The following is a 24,151-nucleotide window of genomic DNA, read 5'->3' on the forward strand; positions in this document are numbered from 1 at the left end:
TTGAGTCGTGAGAGAATCATAAAATTGCACACCGCGCGCCACCAAATTCTCTGGAAGCATGCTTCTGAATTGTTGCAATATCAATGGTAAACCTGTGGTTTGTAATTTTAGTTTGATAGCATAATGTAGAACTATTCAAGTGTAAATTTGGAAAGGGAACAGAAAAAAACGTACAAATCATTAAATTTCAACTATACATGTTCATGCCTTGACTCCTCAGGCTTTTCTAAGGTATCTGTAGCGTCTTCAACAAATTCAACAAAAGCACTTTGCTTGTATTGTCTCCAATCTTCCTCAGAGCCACTGTGAGCGAAAGGCATATCTCTAGCAATACTGACAGACTTCCATGGCTTATTGGAAGGTGTAGCTGCAAAAATGAGATCCATCTCTTCCAAGGTGCGGCCCTTGGTTTCTGGATACAAAAAGTAGAACACTGGGATCATCAAGAAGTTGATTCCGGCAAAAATCAAGTAGGTGTGGTGCTTGATCCTTTCAAAACAAACCGGGGTAATCATCACAACCATGAAATTGAAGCCCCAGTTGCATGCGGTGGAGATTGCTGCAGTCGGTGCTCTTACCTCAAGAGAGGAAATCTCTGGTGGATACAACCAAGTGAGTGACAAAAGAGAAATAGCAAAGAATGTGTTGAAGACAAACAATAGAACGGCTGCGCCAATTGCGGCACCATTGTGACCTTTCTCATCCATTTCCATGGAAACAAACAAAAAGAGCATGGTCAAGAATTGACCGGTAGAACCAATGATGAAAAGGGGTCTTCTACCCACTTTTTCAATAATAAAGATGGGAATGAGAGAAGCCAAAAAGTATTCAGTTCCATTGCATGCAGCTAAAACTCTAGATTGAAATGGTGTCATTCCAATATTATTCTCGAAGATTGTACCAGCATAATATGTGATTAAGTTGATTCCACATATTTGTTGCATGACCTGAGACCATCCTGCCAAGTTCACTCTTTGAAAGTTTTTCTTTTCTCCTTGTCTGAACAAGGCCTTAGCATTGAACTTGTTTCCACCAGCCTTAATTTCCATGTCCAAGCTCCGTTGAATTTCCATAATTTGCTCTTCAACAATGGGGTGCGATTCGGGTAAACTGTAAAGAGATGCAAAAACCTTTCTAGCTTCTTCGACACGCGATTTTCCCATCAACCATCTAGGCGATTCAGGCAACTTAAAAATAAAGCCTATGATAGCCAAGGGAAACACGAGTTGGAAGGCAACTGGGAATCTCCAAGAAATGGAACCCTGATCCCTAGTAAAGTAAAAGGCGAAGTCCATCCAGTAGGAGATTGTGATACCAAGGGTGATCAATGATCCGTGGATACAGAGCAAGCGGCCTCTGCTTTGTGCTTTGGAGCATTCAGCAGCATATAAGGGAACAGTTGATGTGAGAAGACCATTACCCAATCCTGAAATAATTCTCGCAACTATCAAGAATGGGACACCAGAAGCTGCTGCCTGCAACACTCCTCCAATAATCATAATCAAACATCCCAAGAAAATCAATTTTAACCGTCCAAAGCGGTCACCAATATAAATGGTTGATAATGCTGAAAGCAAACACCCAACTTCGTATATGGCAATCACTGCACCTTGTAAAGTCGAGTTCCCGGGGTTTCTGTGGGTATCAATATCTTTGAATGAATCTCTAAATGGTTGCAAAGTCAAAAGAGATCCCATAACACCTTGGTCATAACCAAATAAAAGAAACCCTACACCGCACACAGTTGTGATTGTCTTGTTGAGGGTTTCTCCTTTGAAGCCAAGAAATGTTGGAACTTCTTCAGTAGTGTCATTGTTCTCAGAAAAAGATGTCGTTGAAGAGAGCGTCATATTGCTGATTTGTTTCCTACTGCCTTCTGCAACACGGGGATTCTGTGTTGGTATTTATACGCCACGATGGCCCGTATCTACCCCACACTAACATCTTGGTTATCTCTCAATGCGTCAATAAAAGACGCAATTTTTGCGTTGAACGGTTATGAAGCTATCACACTCCATACATTGTTACCCCAGACATCATGTCTCCTGACGTCATGGACATGCACTTTCTGGTACTGTGGCCACCACATGCAGTATGAGACATATTCGATGCAGTCATCATCTTTATTCGGCAAGTAACAGGAGAACTTCGACGTGTGACTCTCCACTTTAAAACTGAAATTACACACGGGCAAATGGGAAAACCAAGAGATTGTGCTGTTTCTCAAATTGAAGCTTGTAACTTTTTACATGTATTTTGGCTGCGCAGGTGAGCGGAGTGAATTCCATTGTTCTACGCAAAGAAAAAACAACCCGTCTTTCATTTTGGCAACTTGAGGCGCGTAGTCAATAGAATGCACAAAGTTTAAGCCAAGCAATAAACAAGGGCACAGGTCCCCGCCGTCACTACAGGTTACAGTTTGGTTTCGGTGCAGTACCTTTAGGAACGCGCAAGGCTGGCTCCAAAAGTGGTCTTCGAGACTTCTGCAGGATAACTAAAAACTCAGGAGAACTGCCATGAATAGGACTAGACAAAAAAAAAAAATATACAAAGAACATAAGATAAGTCCCACTGTAATGAATACGTGCAGGAATTTTGATGCTTATATAGATCTGGGTTCGTAGAGAGCAATTGGCGGCATACAGCAGAGGCTCAGCAGTATTTAACTTGCCGTTGAGATCTGTCATGGGTATCTGCCACCAACAACGTACGTGGCTTGATTGCCAGACTCATCGTACCCGTATTCATGACTCAAGAGTTATATTTGCCATTACAAACACGCATATATGATCAATGTCTGCACAAGAGATGTAGAAGAAAAATGAACACTACCAAGCTGAGATATATGCAGAGATGCTGAGCACGCTTTTCTGTTAACCGTGTCAAGGCAAATTTTTTTCCCAGAATTTCGATCCTTTCTATGGTTTACCGAGATTATGTACTACCGGTGAGTGAAGAACCAGGAAATCGATGAGATAATTCGCGCTACAGATGAAAGAGACTGTCGCGCTTTTCGCATTTTTGAAAGAGGCTCGCCTTGCTAAGAGTGAACAAACTTAGTAATCGTATTCCACCCTCTGTTTCTCAAGGCCATATGGATTTTCTATCAGTAGTATAATGGACAAGTCGGAATGATTTGTTTTTTCATTGCAAACGCCTTGAAGCATTCGGCCAAAAACTGTGTCGTTACGTCAAGTATTGTGCAGACTTTTTGGGTGGCACACGCCGGTTTTGGGCCAACTTTTTCAATGTTGGGACACAACTATGTTGATTTGGTGCGAAATAACTGGGTCGTTGAAGGTGACGTGCAGGCCAAATGGAACCTGCGCATTTACTTCGCTTGTATAAAATTACCATCCTTCTCCTACTTCTTCTTCGTGAGTTTCCCAAATCTTGGCTAATTGTTTAGATATAGCAACAGTGAACTACGCTTGCGGATATTAGAGATCTTATCTACTTCAACAACAACAACAACAACAACGATTTTTAATTCCTTTGCTAGCGTATTGTCTTTCGATCCACAGTCATATCAATCCAGTATGTATCCGCTTTCGGTGGCTCTCCGTCACTTCGCTTCTCCATTTCCCTAGCAGTCTCGTGTTATGTTCCAATTGCCTATGAGCTCTTTCCCACGCTTCTTGATCGTACTTTACAACATCTACCGTGCCTCCCTCCTTCAAAATGAATTAATAGCGACACCATCAAATTATAAATGGACGCAATTGCTCACGAGAAGCAATTTGAAATAGTCAATTCTCATCCTTCGCTTTTCATCCACAGATAACTTCGATTGTCGTTCAACATCCTCGGAATTGGCCCCACCCTCGGAATTCACCTTGCGCAGGCAAAGAAAAAAAAACCAACATCTCCGCCATTATCCCAACTGCACCCACAAAACCACAACATCCTGGGGAATTGGAGACGACTTTTTTATGCGTGCATCCGGCACCATATTGACCTGTCAAAATACTAACTCTTCCAGATTTCCTCGACTACTGGGCCCCTTCAAGCACTTTGTACATACTAGAACCCCGCATATTACATTATTGCGTGCACATCGCTGTTTGAGCATCCAACAGAACAATCACGCCCCTAAATCTCGAGCCAAATTCATAGGTCAACTCGGGAATCTCTTTAATCAAGCCTATAATTCTATTCAGAAACTCGCCATGCCTCAGTCATTTCCTGATTGCAGCGAGCTCCATTCGGGCTTACCTCCTCATTTTATAGGGTTGAATACTGTCCAGGACGCAGAGCCTGGTGCAGTTACTGACTTTGTTAAGAGTCACCAAGGTCACACAGTCATTTCCAAAGTTTTGATTGCCAATAACGGTATTGCCGCTGTCAAGGAAATCAGATCCGTCAGAAAATGGGCTTACGAGACCTTTGGCGACGAAAGAGCCATCCAATTTACCGTGATGGCCACCCCAGAAGACATGGCTGCAAACGCGGAATACATCCGTATGGCTGACCAGTGTGTCGAAGTTCCAGGTGGTACTAACAACAACAACTACGCTAATGTTGAATTGATTGTTGAAATCGCAGAAAGAACAAAGGTCCACGCTGTCTGGGCCGGTTGGGGTCATGCCTCAGAAAATCCATTATTGCCTGAAATGTTGGCTGCTTCCCCAAGAAGAATCATCTTTATTGGTCCTCCTGGTTCTGCCATGAGATCTTTGGGTGACAAGATTTCCTCCACGATTGTCGCTCAACACGCTAAAGTTCCATGTATTCCATGGTCTGGTACTGGTGTGGATGAGGTGCAAGTGGATGAAGCTACCAACTTGGTTTCCGTTTCCGACGAGGTTTATGCCAAGGGCTGTTGTACCAGTCCTGAGGACGGCTTGGAAAAAGCGAGAATAATCGGCTTTCCTGTCATGATCAAGGCTTCTGAAGGTGGTGGTGGTAAAGGTATTAGAAAAGTCGACGATGAGAAGGACTTCATCTCCTTGTATAAACAAGCCGCTAATGAAATTCCTGGATCGCCAATTTTTATTATGAAGTTGGCTGGTGACGCCAGACACTTGGAAGTGCAATTGTTGGCTGATCAGTATGGTACGAATATTTCTTTGTTTGGCAGAGACTGTTCGGTTCAAAGAAGACACCAGAAGATCATTGAAGAAGCCCCTGTTACCATCGCTAATAAGGACACTTTCCATGCCATGGAGAATGCTGCTGTTAGATTAGGTAAATTGGTTGGATACGTCTCAGCAGGTACTGTTGAATACTTGTACTCTCACGCTGAAGATAAATTCTACTTTTTGGAATTGAACCCAAGATTGCAGGTTGAGCATCCAACAACAGAAATGGTTACTGGTGTCAACTTGCCCGCAGCCCAGTTGCAGATTGCCATGGGTATTCCTATGCACAGGATTAGAGACATTCGTACCTTGTACGGTGTTGACCCACACACCTCCACTGAGATTGATTTTGAGTTCAAGAACGAAAAGTCCTTATCGACTCAACGCCGTCCAACACCAAAGGGCCACTGCACTGCTTGTCGTATCACTTCTGAAGATCCTGGTGAAGGTTTCAAACCTTCTGGTGGTAACTTGCACGAATTGAACTTCCGGTCGTCGTCTAACGTCTGGGGTTACTTCTCTGTGAGTAATCAATCTTCGATCCATTCTTTCTCGGACTCGCAATTCGGCCACATTTTTGCCTTCGGTGAAAATCGTCAAGCTTCCAGAAAGCACATGGTTGTTGCATTGAAAGAGTTATCCATTAGAGGTGACTTCAGAACTACAGTCGAGTATTTGATCAAGTTATTGGAGACCCCAGATTTCGAAGACAACACAATCACTACGGGCTGGTTGGACGAGTTGATTTCCAAAAAATTGACCGCTGAGAGACCTGACCCCATCCTCGCTGTCTTGTGTGGTGCTGCCACCAAAGCGTACATCGCTTCCCAAGAAGACAGGGCCGAGTATGTTTCGTCTTTGGAAAGAGGTCAAGTTCCAAACAAATCTTTGCTAAGAACCATTTTCCCTATTGAGTTCATTTATGAGGGCCACAAATACAAGTTTACTGCTACCATGTCTGCTGATGATACCTACACTTTGTTCTTGAATGGTACAAGAGCAGTTGTGAGCGTTCGTTCTTTGTCTGACGGCGGTTTATTGTGTGCAATTGGTGGTAAGTCGCACTCTATTTACTGGAAGGAAGAGCCATCTGCTACCAGATTGTCTGTTGATGGTAAGACTTGTTTGTTGGAGGCAGAAAACGACCCAACTCAATTGAGAACTCCTTCTCCAGGTAAATTGGTGAAGTACGTTGTTGAGAGTGGTGAACACGTTATCGCTGGTCAACCATACGCCGAGGTGGAAGTCATGAAGATGTGTATGCCTTTGATTGCTCAGGAGAATGGTGTTGTGCAAACAATCAAACAACCAGGATCAACAGTCAATGCAGGTGATATCTTGGCTATTTTGGCCTTGGATGACCCATCGAAGGTGAAACACGCTTTACCCTTTGAAGGTACTCTTCCAGAAATGGGAGAGCCTTCTGTCCAAGGTTCTAAGCCAGTTCACAAGTTCCAGCAGTATGCTACCATTTTGAGAAACATCTTGGCTGGATTTGATAACCAAGTTATCATGAATTCTACCTTGAAGAACATTATTGAGGTTTTGAGAGACCGTGAATTGCCTTACTCTGAGTGGAACTTGTACGCGTCTGCTTTGCACTCTAGATTGCCAGCTAAGTTGGATGAGAGCTTATCCACGTTGATTGAAAGATCTCATTCGAGAGGTACAGAATTCCCTGCCAAGCAAATTTTGAAATTGATCAGCAAAGCTGAGAAAGAATCTGGCGATTCTTTGTTTGGTAGTATCGTTGCTCCGTTGGTTGATATTGCCTCTAAATACGCTAGTGGTTTGGTTGAACACGAATTCAACTTCATGGCAAGCTTACTCAATGACTACTACAATGTGGAGAAGTTGTTTTCTGGTTCCAACGTTCGTGAGGAAGATGTCGTCTTGAGACTCAGAGATGAGAACAAGACAGACTTGAACAAGGTTTTGCTGATTGTTTTGTCTCACTCGAGAGTTTCCTCTAAGAACAACTTGGTCTTAGCTATTGCTGAAGCTTACCAACCAATCTTGCAACAATCTGCTACCATTGCATCTTCCATCAGAGATGCATTGAGAAACATTGTCGAGCTTGAGTCTAGAGGATCGGCCAAGGTTGCTTTGAAGGCTAGAGAAATTTTGATTCAATGTTCTTTGCCATCGATCAAAGAAAGATCAGACCAATTAGAGCACATCTTAAGATCTGCCGTGTTGCAAACGTCGTACGGTGAAGTGTACGCAAAGTACAGAAGTCCAAACTTTGACATCATTCGTGAAGTCGTCGACTCCAAACACACTGTATTTGACGTTTTGCTTCAATTTTTGACAAATCAGGATGTATGGGTTGCAATGGCAGCAGCTGAGGTTTATGTTCGTCGTTCTTACAGAGCCTATTCTTTGGGTCCTATCACTTACGATTTCCAAGAACAAGAGAAATTGCCAATTATTCAATGGCAGTTCCAATTACCATCTCTCGCTACTTCTTCTAATTTCCAAAACTTTAAAAAGGAAGAATCAACATCTATGAATCGAGCAGCTTCTATTTCTGACTTGTCATTCGTTGTGGACAGTAAGACTGGCCAAAAGACCAGAACCGGTATTTTGGTCCCAGTTAGACACATTGATGACATGGATGAAATGTTACTTGCTGGTCTCGAAAAGATTAACCCATCTGATGCTATCACTTTCAAGACTGGTACTACCGAACCAGAATATTTCAATGTGGTGAATGTTGTTGTCAGCAGCATCGACGGTATCGAGTCAGAAGACGAAGTTTTGCAGAAAATCCAGGAAACACTTGACGACAACAAGGACGAATTAAAGAACGCTGGTGTTCGTCGTATTACCTTTGTTTTTGCGAACAATGTTGGAACGTACCCTAAGTACTACACATTCACTGCTCCAGATTACCTTGAGAATAAGGTTATCAGACACATTGAGCCCGCCTTAGCTTTCCAATTGGAGTTGGGAAGATTGGAGAACTTTGACATCAAGCCAATTTTCACCGACAACAGAAACATCCATGTTTACGAGGCTGTCGGGAAGAACTCTCCATCAGACAAGAGATTCTTCACTAGAGGTATTATTAGAACTGGTGTTATCAACGAAGACATTAGTATTAGTGAATACTTGATCTCCGAATCGAACCGTTTGATGTCTGACATTTTGGATGCATTGGAAGTCATCGACACGTCTAACTCAGACTTGAACCACATCTTCATCAACTTTTCTGCTGTTTTCAATGTCTTGCCTCAAGAAGTTGAAGCTGCTTTCGGATCTTTCTTGGAAAGATTTGGCAGAAGATTGTGGAGATTGAGAGTGACTGGCGCTGAAATTCGTATATCTTGCATTGATTCTGCCACTGGTCAACCTTTCCCATTGCGTGCTATCATTAGTAACGTTTCTGGTTATGTCGTGAAGTCTGAGTTGTATATGGAGATTAAGAACACTAAGGGTGACTGGGTGTTCAAATCCATTGGTGCTCCAGGTTCTATGCACTTGAGACCAATTTCTACTCCCTACCCCGCAAAAGAGTCATTGCAACCTAAACGTTATAAAGCGCACAACATGGGAACCACCTATGTGTATGACTTCCCTGAATTGTTCCGCCAGGCCACTATCAGTCAATGGAAAAAACATTCTAAGGATGCCAAGGTGCCAAAGGACTTTTTCTCTTCTTCTGAGTTGATCCAAGATGAAAACGGAGGCTTGACCGCAGTCGAGAGAGAACCGGGGTCGAATAAGATTGGTATGGTTGGTTTCCAAGTCACTGCTAAAACTCCCGAATACCCTCGTGGTCGCCAGTTTATCATCGTTGCCAATGATATTACGCATAAGATCGGTTCGTTCGGTCCTGATGAAGATGAGTACTTCAACAGATGTACCGAATTGGCAAGAAAATTGGGAGTTCCAAGAATTTATCTTTCTGCCAATTCTGGTGCTAGAATTGGTATTGCTGAGGAATTGCTTCCTTACTACAAGGTTGCTTGGAATGAGGATGGCAAACCAGAAAAGGGTTTCAAATACTTGTACTTGACCGCTGATGCATTACATGCTCTTGATGAGAATGGACAAGGTAAAAGTGTGGTTACCGAAAGAATTGTTGAAAATGGTGAGGAAAGACATGTGATCAAATCCATTATCGGCGCTGAGAATGGTTTGGGTGTTGAATGTCTTAAGGGTTCCGGTTTGATCGCCGGTGCTACTTCAAGAGCCTATAAAGACATCTTCACCATCACTTTGGTAACTTGCAGATCTGTTGGTATTGGTGCTTACTTGGTTCGGTTGGGCCAAAGAGCCATTCAAATTGAAGGACAGCCTATCATCTTAACTGGTGCGCCCGCTATTAACAAATTGTTGGGCAGAGAAGTGTACTCTTCCAACTTGCAATTGGGTGGTACTCAAATTATGTACAAGAACGGTGTGTCCCACTTGACAGCTAGCGATGATTTGGCTGGTGTTGAGAAAATTATGGATTGGATGTCGTACATCCCAGCTAAGCGTGGTGCTCCAATTCCAATCTTGAACAGCGAAGACCCATGGAATAGAGATATTGACTATGTTCCTCCAAAGAGTGAGCCTTATGATGTGAGATGGATGATTGCTGGTCGTGAACAAGAAGATGGAAGCTTCGAATCTGGTTTGTTCGACAAGGACTCTTTCCAAGAAACCTTGTCTGGATGGGCAAGAGGTGTTGTTGTTGGTAGAGCCCGTCTCGGTGGTATTCCAATCGGTGTGATTGGAGTTGAAACAAGAACCGTCGAAAACTTGATTCCTGCTGACCCAGCAAACCCAGACTCGACCGAAATGATGCTTCAAGAAGCTGGCCAGGTTTGGTACCCTAACTCTGCATTCAAGACTGCTCAAGCTATCAACGACTTCAACAATGGTGAACAGTTGCCATTGATGATCTTGGCTAATTGGAGAGGTTTCTCTGGTGGCCAGCGTGACATGTACAATGAAGTTCTTAAGTACGGTTCTTTCATTGTTGACGCTTTGGTTGACTTCAAACAACCAATTTTCACTTACATTCCTCCACATGGTGAATTGAGAGGTGGTTCTTGGGTCGTTGTCGATCCAACAATCAATGCTGACATGATGGAAATGTATGCTGATGTGGACTCTAGAGCCGGTGTCTTGGAGCCAGAGGGAATGGTTGGTATCAAATACAGAAGAGACAAGTTGTTGGCTACCATGGAGAGATTGGACCCAACATACGCGGAGTTGAAGAAGAAGTTGGCTGGTAAGTTGGACGCTGACGAATACTCACAAGTTAGTGCCAAGTTGGTTGCTCGTGAGAAGGCTTTGTTGCCAATTTACGCTCAAATCTCTGTCCAGTATGCTGACTTGCACGACAGATCAGGCCGTATGATGGCCAAGGGTGTCATTAGAAAGGAGATTGAATGGCGCCATGCTAGACGCTTCTTCTTCTGGCGTTTGCGTCGTCGGTTGAACGAAGAGTACTTGTTGAAGATGATTGGCGAAGCAATCAACAGCAAGTCTAAGTTGGAGAAGGTTGCAAGATTGAAGAGTTGGATGCCTACTGTTGACTATGAAGACGACGAGGCTGTGTGCAACCATATTGAAAGCAATCATACTAAGTTGCAAGAAAGAATCGATGAATTGAAGAGTGAAAAGAAACGCCAAGACTTATACGGTCTTTTGAAGGGCGACTCGTCTTCTGCAGTGTCTGTGATCAAGGATTTCATCTCATCCTTACCTGAAGAAGAAAAGCAAAAATTTGTTCAATCTTTGTAATAGGGAGGAACACGATTTATTTTACGAAGAATGATAAGAAAGATACGAAGGTGCAATGCTTAATGTTAATGCTAAAAAAATGCTCCCTTTTGTTGTTGTGGGTAGCGAATTATATAAGCCAAATTGAACTTTGCCCGATAAATCACTGTAAATCGCACAAACGTATATTTGCACCACCACAACCACCACTTTTTTCTTCTAGTAATGAGAGTGCAGATATTCTTTGGATGGATTATTCTCATCTGTAGTGTCAATGCCGTAAGTCAAGATTATCTCGTGGCACTCAAAACTAGCGAAACCCTCGAGTCGTTTCTCAATTATGATAAGAGATATCCGGTGGCTCGCAGGCTCAAGAATTTCATCAAAAAATCATTCAACATTGGCACCTTTAATGGCTTCTCTGGTACCTTCTCTCAACAAGATTTAGAGCGGCTTCACAGATGTCCCATGGTCGACGAGATTACACCGGATATCAACGTGACTGCCTTTGACTTACTGGAACAAGCGAATAGTCCTCGCCATTTGTCGCGTTTATCTCTTTTCGACTATGGTAACGAGGACAGAAACTCATATTTTTATGACGAGGGTGCTACAGGCGTGAACGTCAACGTTTACATTGTAGATTCAGGTATCGAAGTCGATCATCCTGAATTTGAAAGCAGAGCTTTTGCCGGGAAAGATTTTACAGGTGAAGGCAGTGGAGACACCAACGGGCATGGTACACATGTTGCTGGAATAATTGGTTCTAAAACATATGGTGTCGCCAAGGACGTGAACTTGATCGAAGTTAAGTGTTTAGATGAGATGGGCCACGGTTCTCTTAGCAGTATCTTAGGTGCGATTGAATTTTCTGTCAATCATAGCAGACATAGCAGGAAACCTGGAGTGGTTAACCTAAGTCTTGGTGCTATGAGGAACTCGGTCTTGAACAAAGTTATCGAATCGGCATCTAATGCTGGGCTAGTGATAGTTGCAGCCGCTGGAAACCTGAATGTGGATGCATGTGCTACACTGCCGGCTTCTGCTAGACTGGCCATCACTGTGGGTGCAATTGATGATTCTACTAACACCATTGCCGAGTTTTCTAATTGGGGACCATGCGTCGATGTTTTCGCTCCAGGAATGGTAGTTTCTAGTGTTAATATCTACAGAAAAAGAGACCCGCAAGCTCTTTCTGGAACTTCAATGTCAGCACCTATTGTTTCGGGTTTGGTTGCTAACCTTTTGAGTGCTGGAGCTTCTCCTGCTTCTGTCAAATCTCTTATCCTTTCTACCGCTCACCAAGGACGAATCACTCAGGCATCTTTGCAAAGGAAGAACCAGACTCCTAATTTAGTGGTGTACAATGGGCTTGATCCTGAAGAAATTGAGACAGATTCCGACACAGACGAATAGTTAATCCTGCGCTATGTTAAATCCGGATATACAATGTGTTGACTCAATGTCCCCTTAAAAACCAGTAATGTAAACGCTCGTAGGTTTCTTCGAACGCCGGCTTATCCAACATCAACCGTTCTAATCATTTCATAGATGTCTAGAATGGGACTGCGAAAAGTAAAAAGATTTTTCGAATCTGTGGAAGCACAACTACTACTTGTAGATTGACGTAAGTTAAATTCAATAAATCTTATTTACTGCTGAATTATAAGGCATTTGAAACTCACTATGATTTGAGAACGTTCAAGCATGGGTAAAAAAAATAATTCCAAAAAATCTGATAGGCGCTACAAAGGCTTGTCTATGAGTTGAACAAGATGCTAAACATTTTATAATAAATATATTTAGTATCCGAAAACTATGAAAATGTAAACGCCTGGTTAGCTCAATCGGTAGAGCATTTGACTCTTAATCTTTATAAGGTCAATCAAAAGGTTGCGGGTTCGAGCCCCGCATCGGGCTTTTTTTGCCTTTTGCGCGTTGAATTTGCAACCGGTCGCAATACTCTTTTTGAATCTTGAAGTAGATCGACACAAACAGGGGCACACACACAAATTCATGAGAAATTGTAAGTACAAAAGATACAGTTCCAATAAAGGTTTATTGCCTCTCCGTTATTTTCTCATCTTTACGATTCTCTAACGCAGGAGTTCCATCGTCTTTCGATATACATTCTGGCGCTTACACAGGCATTGAGCTAAAAGATTTAAAATCCATTTTTACCCACACAAATACGTGGGCGGATACTGTTAATCTACAATCTGAACAATGGAAAGAGGTTGATGAAAGCTGCACTAGAAATTCCAGCAACAGTGAGGAGCCCCCATGTCCTTTTCTTTCTTGGGGACCTGAGGACGAAATTCCCATTACTAAGGATGAAATATACTCAATCCTAGTCCGTTTGGGTAAGATTTTTGGATTTCAAGAAGATAACGTGGAGAATATTTTTGATTACCTAATGACAATGCTTGATTCTAGAGCATCAAGGCTAGGTCCTGTTAATGCTTTGAAATCAATTCATGGTGACTACATTGGGGGAATAAACTCAAACTTCAGAAAGTGGTTTTTTGCTACAGAAATGGATACACAAGCTGGAAACTCTTCAGGCTCTTTGTGCTCTTCATTGGCAGCGTCAAGGAATCTGTGGAAGGCTTATATCCAAAATTTGACCTATTCTGGGATGATTTCACATGTGGGGCTCTATCTTCTATGTTGGGGGGAAGCTAACAACATAAGATTTATGCCCGAATGCATTTGCTTCATTTTCAAATGCTGTGTTGACTTGCTTGAGGCCCATGAGGATTACTTACATATGCAAAATGATCCCAGATCATTCCTCGATGAAGTTATCACTCCAATTTACGAGGCTTTGAGGAATCAGTGCTACCCACAAAAAAATGATATAAGCTTTACTTCAAGAAAAGACCATGAGTACATTATTGGTTACGATGATATGAACCAGATGTTCTGGAGCAAAGGAGGCATCGAAAGAATCATTTTAAAGGATAAAACAAAACTTATGAGTCAACCTATGGAAAAACGAGCTTTGCACTTGAGGTACGTAGATTGGGAAAAGTGTATGGTCAAAAACTACAGAGAAAAAAGGTCATGGTTTCACTCTTTAATCCACTTTAACAGAGTTATACTTCTCCATGGGTCCGTCTTTTGGTATTATCATAGCTACCACGCATATCCATTGTATACACCCAGTTACCTGATTTCGAAGGATAATCAACCATCTATTCAATTAAGGCTTATGGTAATGTCTATGGCAGGAGTCTTTTCTTTGATATTTTGTGCCTTTACCACGTTCTGTGAGTTTATCATCATACCCGCAAGATGGAAAGAGATCCCTGCCATAATGCGATTGGGTTTCCTCTTACTAGGATGTTCTTTTCAAATTGCAGTGTTAAGCATGTACTATTTCCTTGATGTGATGAGCAAAGATTCAATAATAGGGCTTGCATCAGCAGTTTCTCAATTCTTGGGATCGTTATTCACAGTTGTTTATCTATCTTTTACCCCTTCTGCTGTTCTATTTGGTTTCCAGAGTTCCCGTCCGGGATCTTTGGGCTTCAAATCATTTACGGATAACGTGTACCAATTATCAGGAAAGCCCAAAATTGCCTCAATTACTTTATGGCTGGTAATTCTATTCTCTAAGTGTATTGAATCCTACTTTCACTTGGCATTATCTACTAGAGAGCCAATTCGTGAGCTCAGCATTATGAGCCCCAAATGTATAAGTGATGTCTGGATCGGAGGAAAACTATGTTCATTTCAACCACAAATAGTACTAATTCTTTTAACCACTTTGGAGTTCATTCTCTTCTTTGTGGATACCTATTTGTGGTACATCATTTGGATTACAGTCTTTTCAGTTGTCAGGTCATTCTATCTTGGTTCATCTATCTGGTCACCTTGGAGAAATGTCTTCTCTAACTTACCTAAAAGAATAACCAGCAAATTGCTCACACCTTCAACAAAAGTGTTCATACATGACAATGATGATAGGGTTCCTAAATTATGGAACACAATCATCGTATCAATGTACCGTGAACATTTACTTTCGATTGATCAAGTACTGAAGCTACTCTATCGCACTGTTGAAACAGAAGATTCAATCAATTTCGCTGAACCAAATTTTTTTATTTCGCAAGAGGATGAATCTTTAACTTCTAGTTCCTTATTCGACAATTCAGAATCAAATAGAAGACTCAAATTTTTTGCCCACTCTTTGTCAACTCCAATGCCACAAAGCCAAAGAATTCACTCAATGCCATCATTCACTGTCTTGATTCCTCACTACCAAGAGAAAATAATCTTGCTGTTCAATGAAATTCTTAGAGAGGAAGACAAATTATCAAACTTGACAATACTTGAATTCCTTAAAAATCTACATCCATTGGAGTGGAGCAATTATATGAAAGATAATAAATTGATGGCAGAAGAAGATCTTTTAAAACTCAATTCTTCAAAACGTATGAGCTCAGCATCATCGCCTCCTGAACTTATGTTGCAAGATAACGAGGCTATAATGCGTACAAGGTTGTGGGCATCATTGAGAACTCAGACACTTTATCGCACTATTACAGGATTTATGAATTATTCAAGAGCGATAAAACTATTATATGACCTTGAAGAATTCAATGACAATGACTCGTATGATAGAATGAGGCTTCTGAAACTTAATATTATGGCGAAGAGGAAGTTCAAACTAGTGGTGTCATTACAAAGATATAAATTCTTTGATACAGAAGATAAAGAAAATGTTGAATTATTGCTTCGGAGTTTTCCCGAATTGCAAGTTAGCTACATTGATGAAGTTGTCAATGTGCTAGATGGGAAAGTGGACTATTTTCTGTGCTTACTTGATGGCGCGTGCCCAATACTTCCAAATGGAGAAAGAGAACCAAAATACAGAATCAGACTATCTGGATACCCAATATTAGGGGATGGAAAGGCAGATAATCAGAATCATGCCTTGATATTTACGCGAGGAGAATACATTCAGCTCATCGACGCAAACCAAGATCATTATTTTGAAGAGTGTCTCAAAGTAAGAAATGTTCTATCTGAATTTGAAGAAGGATGCATCGGTGATCTCTCTAACTACGATCAGAAGCAAGGAGAAGAGGGTCACCCTGTAGCCATAGTTGGGAACAGAGAGTATATTTTCTCTGAAAATATTGGAATACTTGGCGACATTGCGGCCGGAAAGGAGCAGACATTTGGAACCTTGTTTGCACGAACTCTCGCATATATTGGGGGAAAGTTACATTACGGTCATCCAGATTTTTTGAACGCAATTTTTATGACCACCAGAGGGGGTGTTTCAAAAGCTCAAAAAGGGCTTCACTTAAATGAAGACATATACGCTGGGATGAATGCCCTTTCAAGAGGTGGTCGAATAAAATATTGTGAGTATATGCAATGTGGAAAGGGTAGAGATCTTGGATTTACTTCAATTTTGAATTTTGTTACCAAAATAGGGGCTGGGATGGGGGAGCAAATGATTTCACGAGATTACTTTTATCTTGGAACGAAGCTTCCAATGGACCGTTTCTTGTCATTCTACTATGCACATGCTGGATTCCATATAAACAATATGTCAATCATATTGTCATTGCAGTTATTCCTTTTGGTTGGCATAAATTTAGGAGTACTCGCAGATTCCTCTACAATTTGTGAATATAATAAGAGCCAACCCTTTACAGACCCGAGGAGACCAAAAGATTGCTTGAATCTTATACCAGTCTTACTTTGGCTTAGGAGGTGCATTATATCAATATTTGTTGCTTGCATTATTTCCTTTCTTCCTTTAGGATTTCAAGAACTTACAGAAAGAGGGTGTTACACCTGTTTGAAGCGGTTAGGAAAACAGATATTGTCGTTCTCTCCTTTTTTTGAAATTTTCGTCTGCAAGATATACACTCACTCTTTAGTAAGTGATTTAAACTATGGAGGAGCGCAATACATAGCAACAGGTAGAGGATTTGCTACGCAAAGAATATCTTTCGTCCCCTTGTACTCACGATTTGCTAATGCTTCCTTAAAATTTGGATTTGAATCATTTGTCCTAATGATATACATCAGCTATTATGTTTGGAATTTTTCTCTACTTTATTTCTGGATAATTGTATGTGGCCTTCTCTACTCTCCATTTCTTTATAATCCGAATGAGTATGTGTTCATGGATTTTTTTCTCGACTACAAAGACTTTTGGACGTGGCTTTTCTCTATAATCGAGAAGGAAGAGAAGCAAACGTGGTATAGCTATACAAAGTTGAGAAGAGGACAAATTTCTGGTTTTATCATTAGTCTGTTAATGAAGAGGGACTTTAATGTCACATCCGCTAATAGACCTTCAAGGTTGCATTTGATAACGACTATCATCATACCCAAAACATTGAAAACACTAGTCATAGGCTGTGCTTATTTGTTTGCTAACTGTCAAAGTGGATTCACACCTGGCTCTTACTCGTATGCCACAAAGCGAATACTATTAGTTTCCCTCTTTCCTCTCGTTTCTAACATGGCAATATTATTGACTTTCTTCGTGTTCTCATTAATTTTTGTTCCATTTTTCACGATGCTTTTCAAACATCTTCCAAGCGTAATATTTATTATTGTTCATCTGTTTTCCATCTTAAATTACATCATATCTTTTGAGCTAGTATGGTATCTCCAAGGCTTTAATATTTGCCAAACCATCCTCTCTATTATCCTTTCTATAAAGGTGCAAGAGTTGATACTAGAAACCATGAACATCACCTTACTAAGTCGTGAGCTTGACCATGAAAATGTTTGCAAAGCTTGGTGGTCAGGCAAATGGGTAACCGCAGGTCTTGGATGGAGAATAATTCCACAACCTTTCAGAGAATTTGTTTGCAAGATAAGCGAATTGACTTATTTTGCAGAAGATTTTTTTTTGGGACAATTTTTGTTCTTATCCCAAAGTCCCCTATTATTAATTCCCTATATCAACAAATGGCATAGAATGATGCTATTCTGGTTTAAGCCGGATACCGAAAAAAATCAAAAGGGAACATATCAGGCTCAGAAAACTAAGAGTCATTTTGCTATTGCCTTCTTCATCGTATTCATAATGTGCTCGTTATTTAGTGCCTTGCTCGTTATCTTCCCAGTATTCCTCGCTGGAAGGTACGATATAGACGGCATAATTCCGTCTTGGCTCCATGAATTGAAACAGCCAAAGCGGGGCTCAATTGCTTATCTGGCGCAATATCCTGGATTAAGAAAATAACGATTTGAATGAATCGAGACATGCAGGCAGTGATCGTTGAACAGCTGTAAAAAGATCCAGTTTGAGTGAATCGGGACACATTCTAGACACAATCAGAAAACGAGGGAGAGAGCTATAAAGCCGAAGAATTGAAAGAATACTGGACACAGATTTGTACCCCTCAGTTATAGCGAAAGTGGAAGCTTCAATGAAAAGCTCAAAAAATTCGTGGTCCACACCAGTTTTACCAAATAAATCTCTTATCGTGGTAGTCTCGAGGTCAACAACCAATTTGTATGCATTTATTTTGCGTTCTGGAGGTGAAGTTGTCAAAGATTTCAAATAATGCATTGACGGCATTTCATTGAAGTTCAAAGAATTAGATTTCTTTGGGGTTGACAAATGTTCTTCAGTTGCTTTTTTACCGAATAGCTCCTCAACAGCCTGATTGACGTCCTGTTCGTTTAACAGCGAGTGGCTTTTATTAGATTGGTCCTCCGCTCCGGTAGGTGTTACGATGAGATCGAATTGGGGAGGCAATTTGTCAACATATTCGATGGGAATTTGTGCTCCAGCGGATGATTTATGTTTTTTGTTCATGTCGGAGAGAAATTGCAGTTCCTCAAGAGCTGATGAATTCGCAGGATCAAGTTTCACCACTTCCTGAAAAGATTTCAAAGCTAAATCTGTGTAACCCAATTGCTTTGAGCTTATTCCCCTTCTATATAGCAACTTGGACTTGATCTTTCTCTCTGGATTTAATGCTAGCCCTTTCTCTGTGTCACGGTAGGCACGGTCCCAATCAGATAAGTTGATGAAGCATTGTGCTCTGTTCGAAAAGAGAACAGGATTGTTCGGATCAAGGGTAATTGCCTCACGATAGAGTTTTGCAGCTTTCAAAAATTGTTTTTCAGCAAAGGCTTCGTTCCCTTTTGCTTTGAATTCGGCAGAGGTAGGCATGAGTATAAATGCGCTCTGTATGATTTTTCGCAAAGTTGGATTCTACACAACTAACGAAGAATGGGGACAGAAGAGCTTAAAGAGGAGATCGACGCAATTGAGGCCATTTTTCCAGAGTCAGTGGAACAGATCACGTCCGAAATATATAATTTTACCGTTCCGGATCATGCTGAGGTGACTGTTCAAATGAGCTTCCCAACTGAGTACCCAGAAGAACCTCCAAGCATTATTCAAGTTATAACCGGGGATATTAGAAAATTTCCGGACAACAGTTACATCGAACAACGCGTGAATAGTATATTAAGTAACTTGTTCAATACCGGGGACGTTGTGATATTCGAGTTTTTGGGAGAAGTGGAACAGTTCATCGAAGATTACGAACGCCAACATGAAGAAGAAACGAAGAAACTATCAGAGCAGATGGAAAAGCTACGCCTAGAGCAAGCAAAACGGAAGCAGATGAAATTGCAAGACATAAAGAGAGCATCTGATGGGGCAGAACTGGCAAGTGTACCATCAGTAGATGTTACTGCCGACTGGATTCAATCAGAACCAATTCATGACCGTGGTTCCACATTTATTGCATATGCCAAAGAAGTTCATTCTGTCGCAGAAGCCATTGAAAACTTTGAGCTCCTTCTCACAGATCGCAAGATTGCAAGGGCTAGTCACAATATGAATGCATGGAGGATCAAAGGCGAGAAGAATATCACGTTTCTGGATTGTGACGATGATGGAGAAACTGCAGCTGGTCTGAGAATGCTACATCTTCTTACGGTATGTTACATTTTTTCATTTACTATGTCTCGAACTACTAACACTGCAGATCATGAATGCATGGAACGTTATCGTCGTTGTAAGCAGATGGTTCGGAGGAACCCATATTGGGCCCGACCGCTTCAAACATATAAACTCCACCACACGTGAAGTCATAATAAAGGGCGGATTTCACGAAGAGGAGCCTACTCCTAAGAAAAAATAAGTGAGCAACAGCATACGTCTTGGATAACCAGTTTGTAAGAAGCAATGAAGCTCTCAATTTCTTTTTTGTTTCTTTTTCTTCTTGTTTCCTTCTTGTTTTTTTGATCTTTTCTTTGTTTCAGACATGATGCTTTTCAAGAACACCTCTGCTTCTTTCTTGGGATCCTGTTTGTTAGCATCTACTATTGATCAGGAATACTCATACATACCTTTATCAGCTCATTGGACGCCTCATCATTACTTTTATCATCCTCTTTTATCTCTTCCTTTTTCGTCATTAAAGTGGCTATACTTCCGTAACCCACTGTTTGAACTTGGACGGCAGGTTTCGTTTTCGCTTGTAGAGAGGTTTTGTTTGGAAGAACCCATTCTGAGGAGTCTTTGACTTTCCTTATAGCATCTTCGTTCTTCTTTTCATTCTTTTTTGTTTGAGCCCTCTGCATGAACTTCATGTTCATTACATTGCTGGAAAGTCCGGCCATGTTATCGGTCTTTCTTGAGCCCAGAGAGACACAAGTACTATCAGCAACCACACCCGTACACCAAACACTAACGGCACTCTGTACCTGCAACACCAACCCATTGAAAATCTACCAAGGACATTCCTCCAATATTATTCTTTACATGTACGAAGAAACATGGATACTCAAAGAGGATACACTAAAAGAATCATTTTAACAAGTGGATTTATGAACAGTACTGTCACCTACCTGCACATAGTTACTCTCATCGCTCATCTCTGAAAAATACCTTTCGTGCCATTGAATCTCAGTTTGAATTTTCTCCGTACCTACAATGAAATCAGACTTTAAGCTCTCGAACTTAGTGGGAACAGTTTATAGTCGGGGAAATATTGTTTTCAATGAGGATGGTACTCAGCTTTTGAGTCCCGTTGGGAACAGAGTGAGTTGTTTCGACTTGATCAATAATAAATCCTTCACATTTGACTACCAACATCGAAAGAACATCGCGAGGGTAGCCTTGAACAAGCAATCGACCTTAATGTTATCTGTTGATGTTGACGGGCGTGCAATCTTGGTGAATTTCGTCTCGCGTGTTGTTTTGCATCATTTTAACTTCAAAGGGCAAGTGAAAGCTATACGATTCAGTAACGATGGTGCATACTTTGCTGTGGCTATGGACAGATTTGTTCAAATATGGAAAACTCCAGACTACACTGAGGACAGGCAATTTGCTCCATTTATTCGCTACAAAAACTATGCTGGCCATTTCAATGACGTTATATCGGTTACTTGGTCCCAAGATTCCCGATTCCTCCTTTCCACTTCGAAGGACATGACAACAAAAATTTTCTCCTTGCATAATGAAGATAAAGAAGTGGCGGTTACGCTTGCTGGCCACCGTGATTATGTCATTCATGCTTTTTTTGATGAGTCTCAAGAGATAATTTATACGCTCAGTAAAGATGGTGCACTTTTTCAATGGGAGTACGTTTCTGGCAGCAGTGACTCTGAAAGTGAGACTGAAACAGCATCTGATGACGAAGAAGCTGCGCCAGAGAGAAGTGAAAAGAGCGAAGATGGCCAATGGCAGATCACTTCCAAGAACTACTTCCATATGGACGGTGTGAAAGTCAAATGCGCAGACTTTCATGCTAAGACTAACTTGTTAGTTGTAGGATTCACCAATGGTGAATTCAGACTTTACGAGTTGCCAGAGTTTAACATGGTACAGCTGTTAAGTATGGGAAATAATGCTGTGGACACAGTCACCATTAACAAGACAGGTGAGTGGCTTGCATTTGGGTCTTCAAAACTCGGGCAATTGCTCGTGTACGAATGGAAATCCGAGTCTTACATCTTGAAGCAACAGGGCCATTTCGATGCGATGAACGCTTTGTGTTATTCTCCAGATGGATCAAGAGTCGTGACGGCATCTGATGACGGTAAATTGAAGGTGTGGGATATAAACTCCGGATTCTGTCTTACGACTTTTACCGAACATACCGGAGCCGTGAGCGCTGTTGCCTTTGCGAAGAAGGGACAGGTGATGTTTTCAGCTTCTATGGATGGAACTGTAAGAGCTTGGGATTTGATTCGTTTCAGAAACTTTCGTACATTTACTGCTCCTGAAAGAGTTCAATTCAGCTCTTTAGCAGTTGATCCAAGCGGTGAAGTTGTTGTGGCTGGATCGCAGGACGAGTTTGAAATTTATGTTTGGTCTGTTCAAACCGGTTCCCTTTTAGACTCTTTGGCTGGCCATGAAGGGCCGATCTCATGCTTGGCATTTGGAACAGAAAATTCCGTGTTAGCGTCGACTTCTTGGGACAAAACCATCAGAATCTGGAATATTTTCAGCAGATCTCAACAAGTTGAACCTATAGAAGTGGAACATGATGTTTTGGCTCTTGCAATGCGCCCTGACTCCAAAGAAGTAGCTGTCAGTACATTGAGCGGGAACCTTGTTTTCTATGACATCGAAGAAGCTAAGCAAACTCATATCCTTGACATTAGGAAAGATGTCATTGCTGGTAGACATTCGCTGGATCGGTTTGAGGCTAAGAACAACCATAGAGCTAGAAACTTTACCACGATTGCATACTCCTTCGATGGACTCAGTCTTATTGCAGGTGGAAATAATAACAGTATTTGCCTTTATGATATCGCAGATGAAGTGTTGTTAAAAAGGTTCACTGTTTCGGAGAACATGGCATTGGACGGAACGTTGACGATGCTAAATAGCAAGAACATTACTGACGCGGGAATCTCGATAGATTTAATTGACACGCAAGGTGAGAACAGTGATGCTGAAGACCGAATGGATTTGACTTTACCTGGCTCTCATAGAGGTGATCCAAGTGTCCGTACTACTAGACCGCTGGTGAGAGTAACATGCGTGCAGTTTTCTCCAACTTCATCTGCATTTGCTGCAGCGTCCACTGAAGGGTTATTGATTTTTTCAACCGAGAATACTTTGGTATTTGATCCATTTGATTTGGATTTGGACGTGACGCCTGATAGTGTTCATGAGGCATTACATGAACACAACTGGGTACTTGCGTTGGTGATGGCATTTCGTTTGAACGAAGAATATCTTATTGACCGAGTTGTGGAGTCGGTCCCAGTGAAGGATATCCAATTGGTGTGCACCGATACTCCTGTGGTGTACGTTGGCAGACTTCTTAAATACTTGGGTGACAAAATGAACCGTTCCAACGGAAGCCAGCACATTGAGTTCAATTTGATGTGGGTCAGAGAAACCTTAAAAAGCCATGGACGTTACATTAACCAGCACAAGGCAGAATTTCAACCTAACGTTAGATTGATCCAAAGGTTTTTAGCCCGTGTTGCCAAGGACCTTGTGCACATCACGAAGAAGTCTAGTTACATGCATGCATACTTGGTTGCTGACCATGGCGAACAAGAAAAGGGTGATGCCGATCAAGAGAACGAGGTAATGAATTTTGATTCTGGAGAAGAGGAGGGTAATGATGATGATGATGATGATGACATGGCTGAATCTGAAGAAGAGTGGTATGGGCCTGACGGAAAAAAAAGCGTTGACCAGTTTGAAGAAGACGAAGACTCGGACATTGAAGAGGAATAGAGGTTTATAGCATTGATCCACAGAAAATACACACACATAGAGTTCATAAGTAAAAAATGACCAATGTAAGAGGTGATGTAAACTTACAGTGGCAGTTCCACATTGGGGCGGAAAAACAACACAGACTCACCGAAAAGGAAGTGAACAAAATATGGAAAAGAAGTACCATCGCCGCAAAAAGATTTGAAACCATATTGTCTAGCCATCACATCATTAGGAGTCTAAACAAGAGAAAAAAAAATAAAACAAACATTAAACCAATTTCAAAACCAAAGTAAAACAAGTGACGTGGACGGAAAATAACGTGGCACGGAACAATTGTTCTGTTTTTTACGAGATAAGAATGCGCAAGCTTATGGCTCCTCCCCTCCATTCAATACCCCACAATGCGATGGAACTTACATGACCACGAGAGAGCCGCAGAAGAATGCCTTATGAAGGACAGAAAAGGGGAAGCGAGAAAAAGAAAAAAGAGAGTAAAACACGAGACAATATGCCAGCATGTGAAGGAACACTGACCTAAATGGATCCGTGGCCAAAGGAAGTAACGCCATCTATATTGTGGGCTGGTTCATGTATGGCCCAAATATGACCCACGCACCTTCCATACATGCATTATACACCATGCATGAACACA

At 41.5% G+C, this 24,151-nt stretch overlaps 8 protein-coding genes and 1 non-coding gene across 9 annotated transcripts; 6 read left to right on the forward strand and 3 right to left on the reverse strand. All coding sequences in view use genetic code 12, as the record gives it.

The window, feature by feature from the left end:
• Positions 1-191: 191 nt before the first annotated feature.
• On the reverse strand, positions 192-1,850 carry HGT13 (Hgt13p; the record flags this gene model as incomplete). Its single annotated transcript, XM_002616374.1, has 1 exon — positions 192-1,850. The coding sequence occupies one exon, from the start codon at positions 1,848-1,850 to the stop codon at positions 192-194; it is 1,659 nt and encodes a 552-aa protein (XP_002616420.1).
• A 2,082-nt stretch (positions 1,851-3,932) lies between these two features.
• ACC1 (acetyl-CoA carboxylase) lies at positions 3,933-10,823 on the forward strand (the record flags this gene model as incomplete). Its single annotated transcript, XM_002616373.1, has 1 exon — positions 3,933-10,823. The coding sequence occupies one exon, from the start codon at positions 3,933-3,935 to the stop codon at positions 10,821-10,823; it is 6,891 nt and encodes a 2,296-aa protein (XP_002616419.1).
• A 204-nt stretch (positions 10,824-11,027) lies between these two features.
• On the forward strand, positions 11,028-12,218 carry FOB63_002584 (S8 family peptidase; the record flags this gene model as incomplete). Its single annotated transcript, XM_002616372.1, has 1 exon — positions 11,028-12,218. The coding sequence occupies one exon, from the start codon at positions 11,028-11,030 to the stop codon at positions 12,216-12,218; it is 1,191 nt and encodes a 396-aa protein (XP_002616418.1).
• A 416-nt stretch (positions 12,219-12,634) lies between these two features.
• Positions 12,635-12,722, forward strand: FOB63_005564. The gene has a single exon. It is a non-coding gene; the product is annotated as a tRNA-Lys (tRNA).
• Positions 12,723-13,218: 496 nt separating this feature from the next.
• Positions 13,219-13,940, forward strand: GSL2 (Gsl2p; the record flags this gene model as incomplete). The annotated part of the gene is made up of 2 exons (XM_066102252.1): positions 13,219-13,817; positions 13,901-13,940. 2 exons carry the CDS (start codon positions 13,219-13,221, stop codon positions 13,938-13,940), a joined length of 639 nt encoding a protein of 212 aa, XP_065958399.1.
• A 4,075-nt stretch (positions 13,941-18,015) lies between these two features.
• Positions 18,016-18,966, reverse strand: FOB63_002586 (uncharacterized protein; the record flags this gene model as incomplete). Its single annotated transcript, XM_066102253.1, has 1 exon — positions 18,016-18,966. One exon carries the CDS (start codon positions 18,964-18,966, stop codon positions 18,016-18,018), a length of 951 nt encoding a protein of 316 aa, XP_065958400.1.
• A 60-nt stretch (positions 18,967-19,026) lies between these two features.
• Positions 19,027-19,948, forward strand: FOB63_002587 (uncharacterized protein; the record flags this gene model as incomplete). Its single annotated transcript, XM_066102254.1, has 2 exons — positions 19,027-19,743; positions 19,793-19,948. The coding sequence occupies 2 exons, from the start codon at positions 19,027-19,029 to the stop codon at positions 19,946-19,948; spliced, it is 873 nt and encodes a 290-aa protein (XP_065958401.1).
• A 53-nt stretch (positions 19,949-20,001) lies between these two features.
• FOB63_002588 (uncharacterized protein) lies at positions 20,002-20,429 on the reverse strand (the record flags this gene model as incomplete). Its single annotated transcript, XM_066102255.1, has 2 exons — positions 20,002-20,112; positions 20,157-20,429. 2 exons carry the CDS (start codon positions 20,427-20,429, stop codon positions 20,002-20,004), a joined length of 384 nt encoding a protein of 127 aa, XP_065958402.1.
• Positions 20,430-20,742: 313 nt separating this feature from the next.
• Positions 20,743-23,514, forward strand: PWP2 (snoRNA-binding rRNA-processing protein; the record flags this gene model as incomplete). Its single annotated transcript, XM_002616367.1, has 1 exon — positions 20,743-23,514. One exon carries the CDS (start codon positions 20,743-20,745, stop codon positions 23,512-23,514), a length of 2,772 nt encoding a protein of 923 aa, XP_002616413.1.
• Positions 23,515-24,151: the final 637 nt, after the last annotated feature.

This window comes from Clavispora lusitaniae, assembly GCF_014636115.1.
Source record: "Clavispora lusitaniae strain FDAARGOS_655 chromosome Unknown tig00000078_pilon, whole genome shotgun sequence".
Lineage (NCBI taxonomy): Eukaryota > Fungi > Ascomycota > Pichiomycetes > Serinales > Metschnikowiaceae > Clavispora > Clavispora lusitaniae.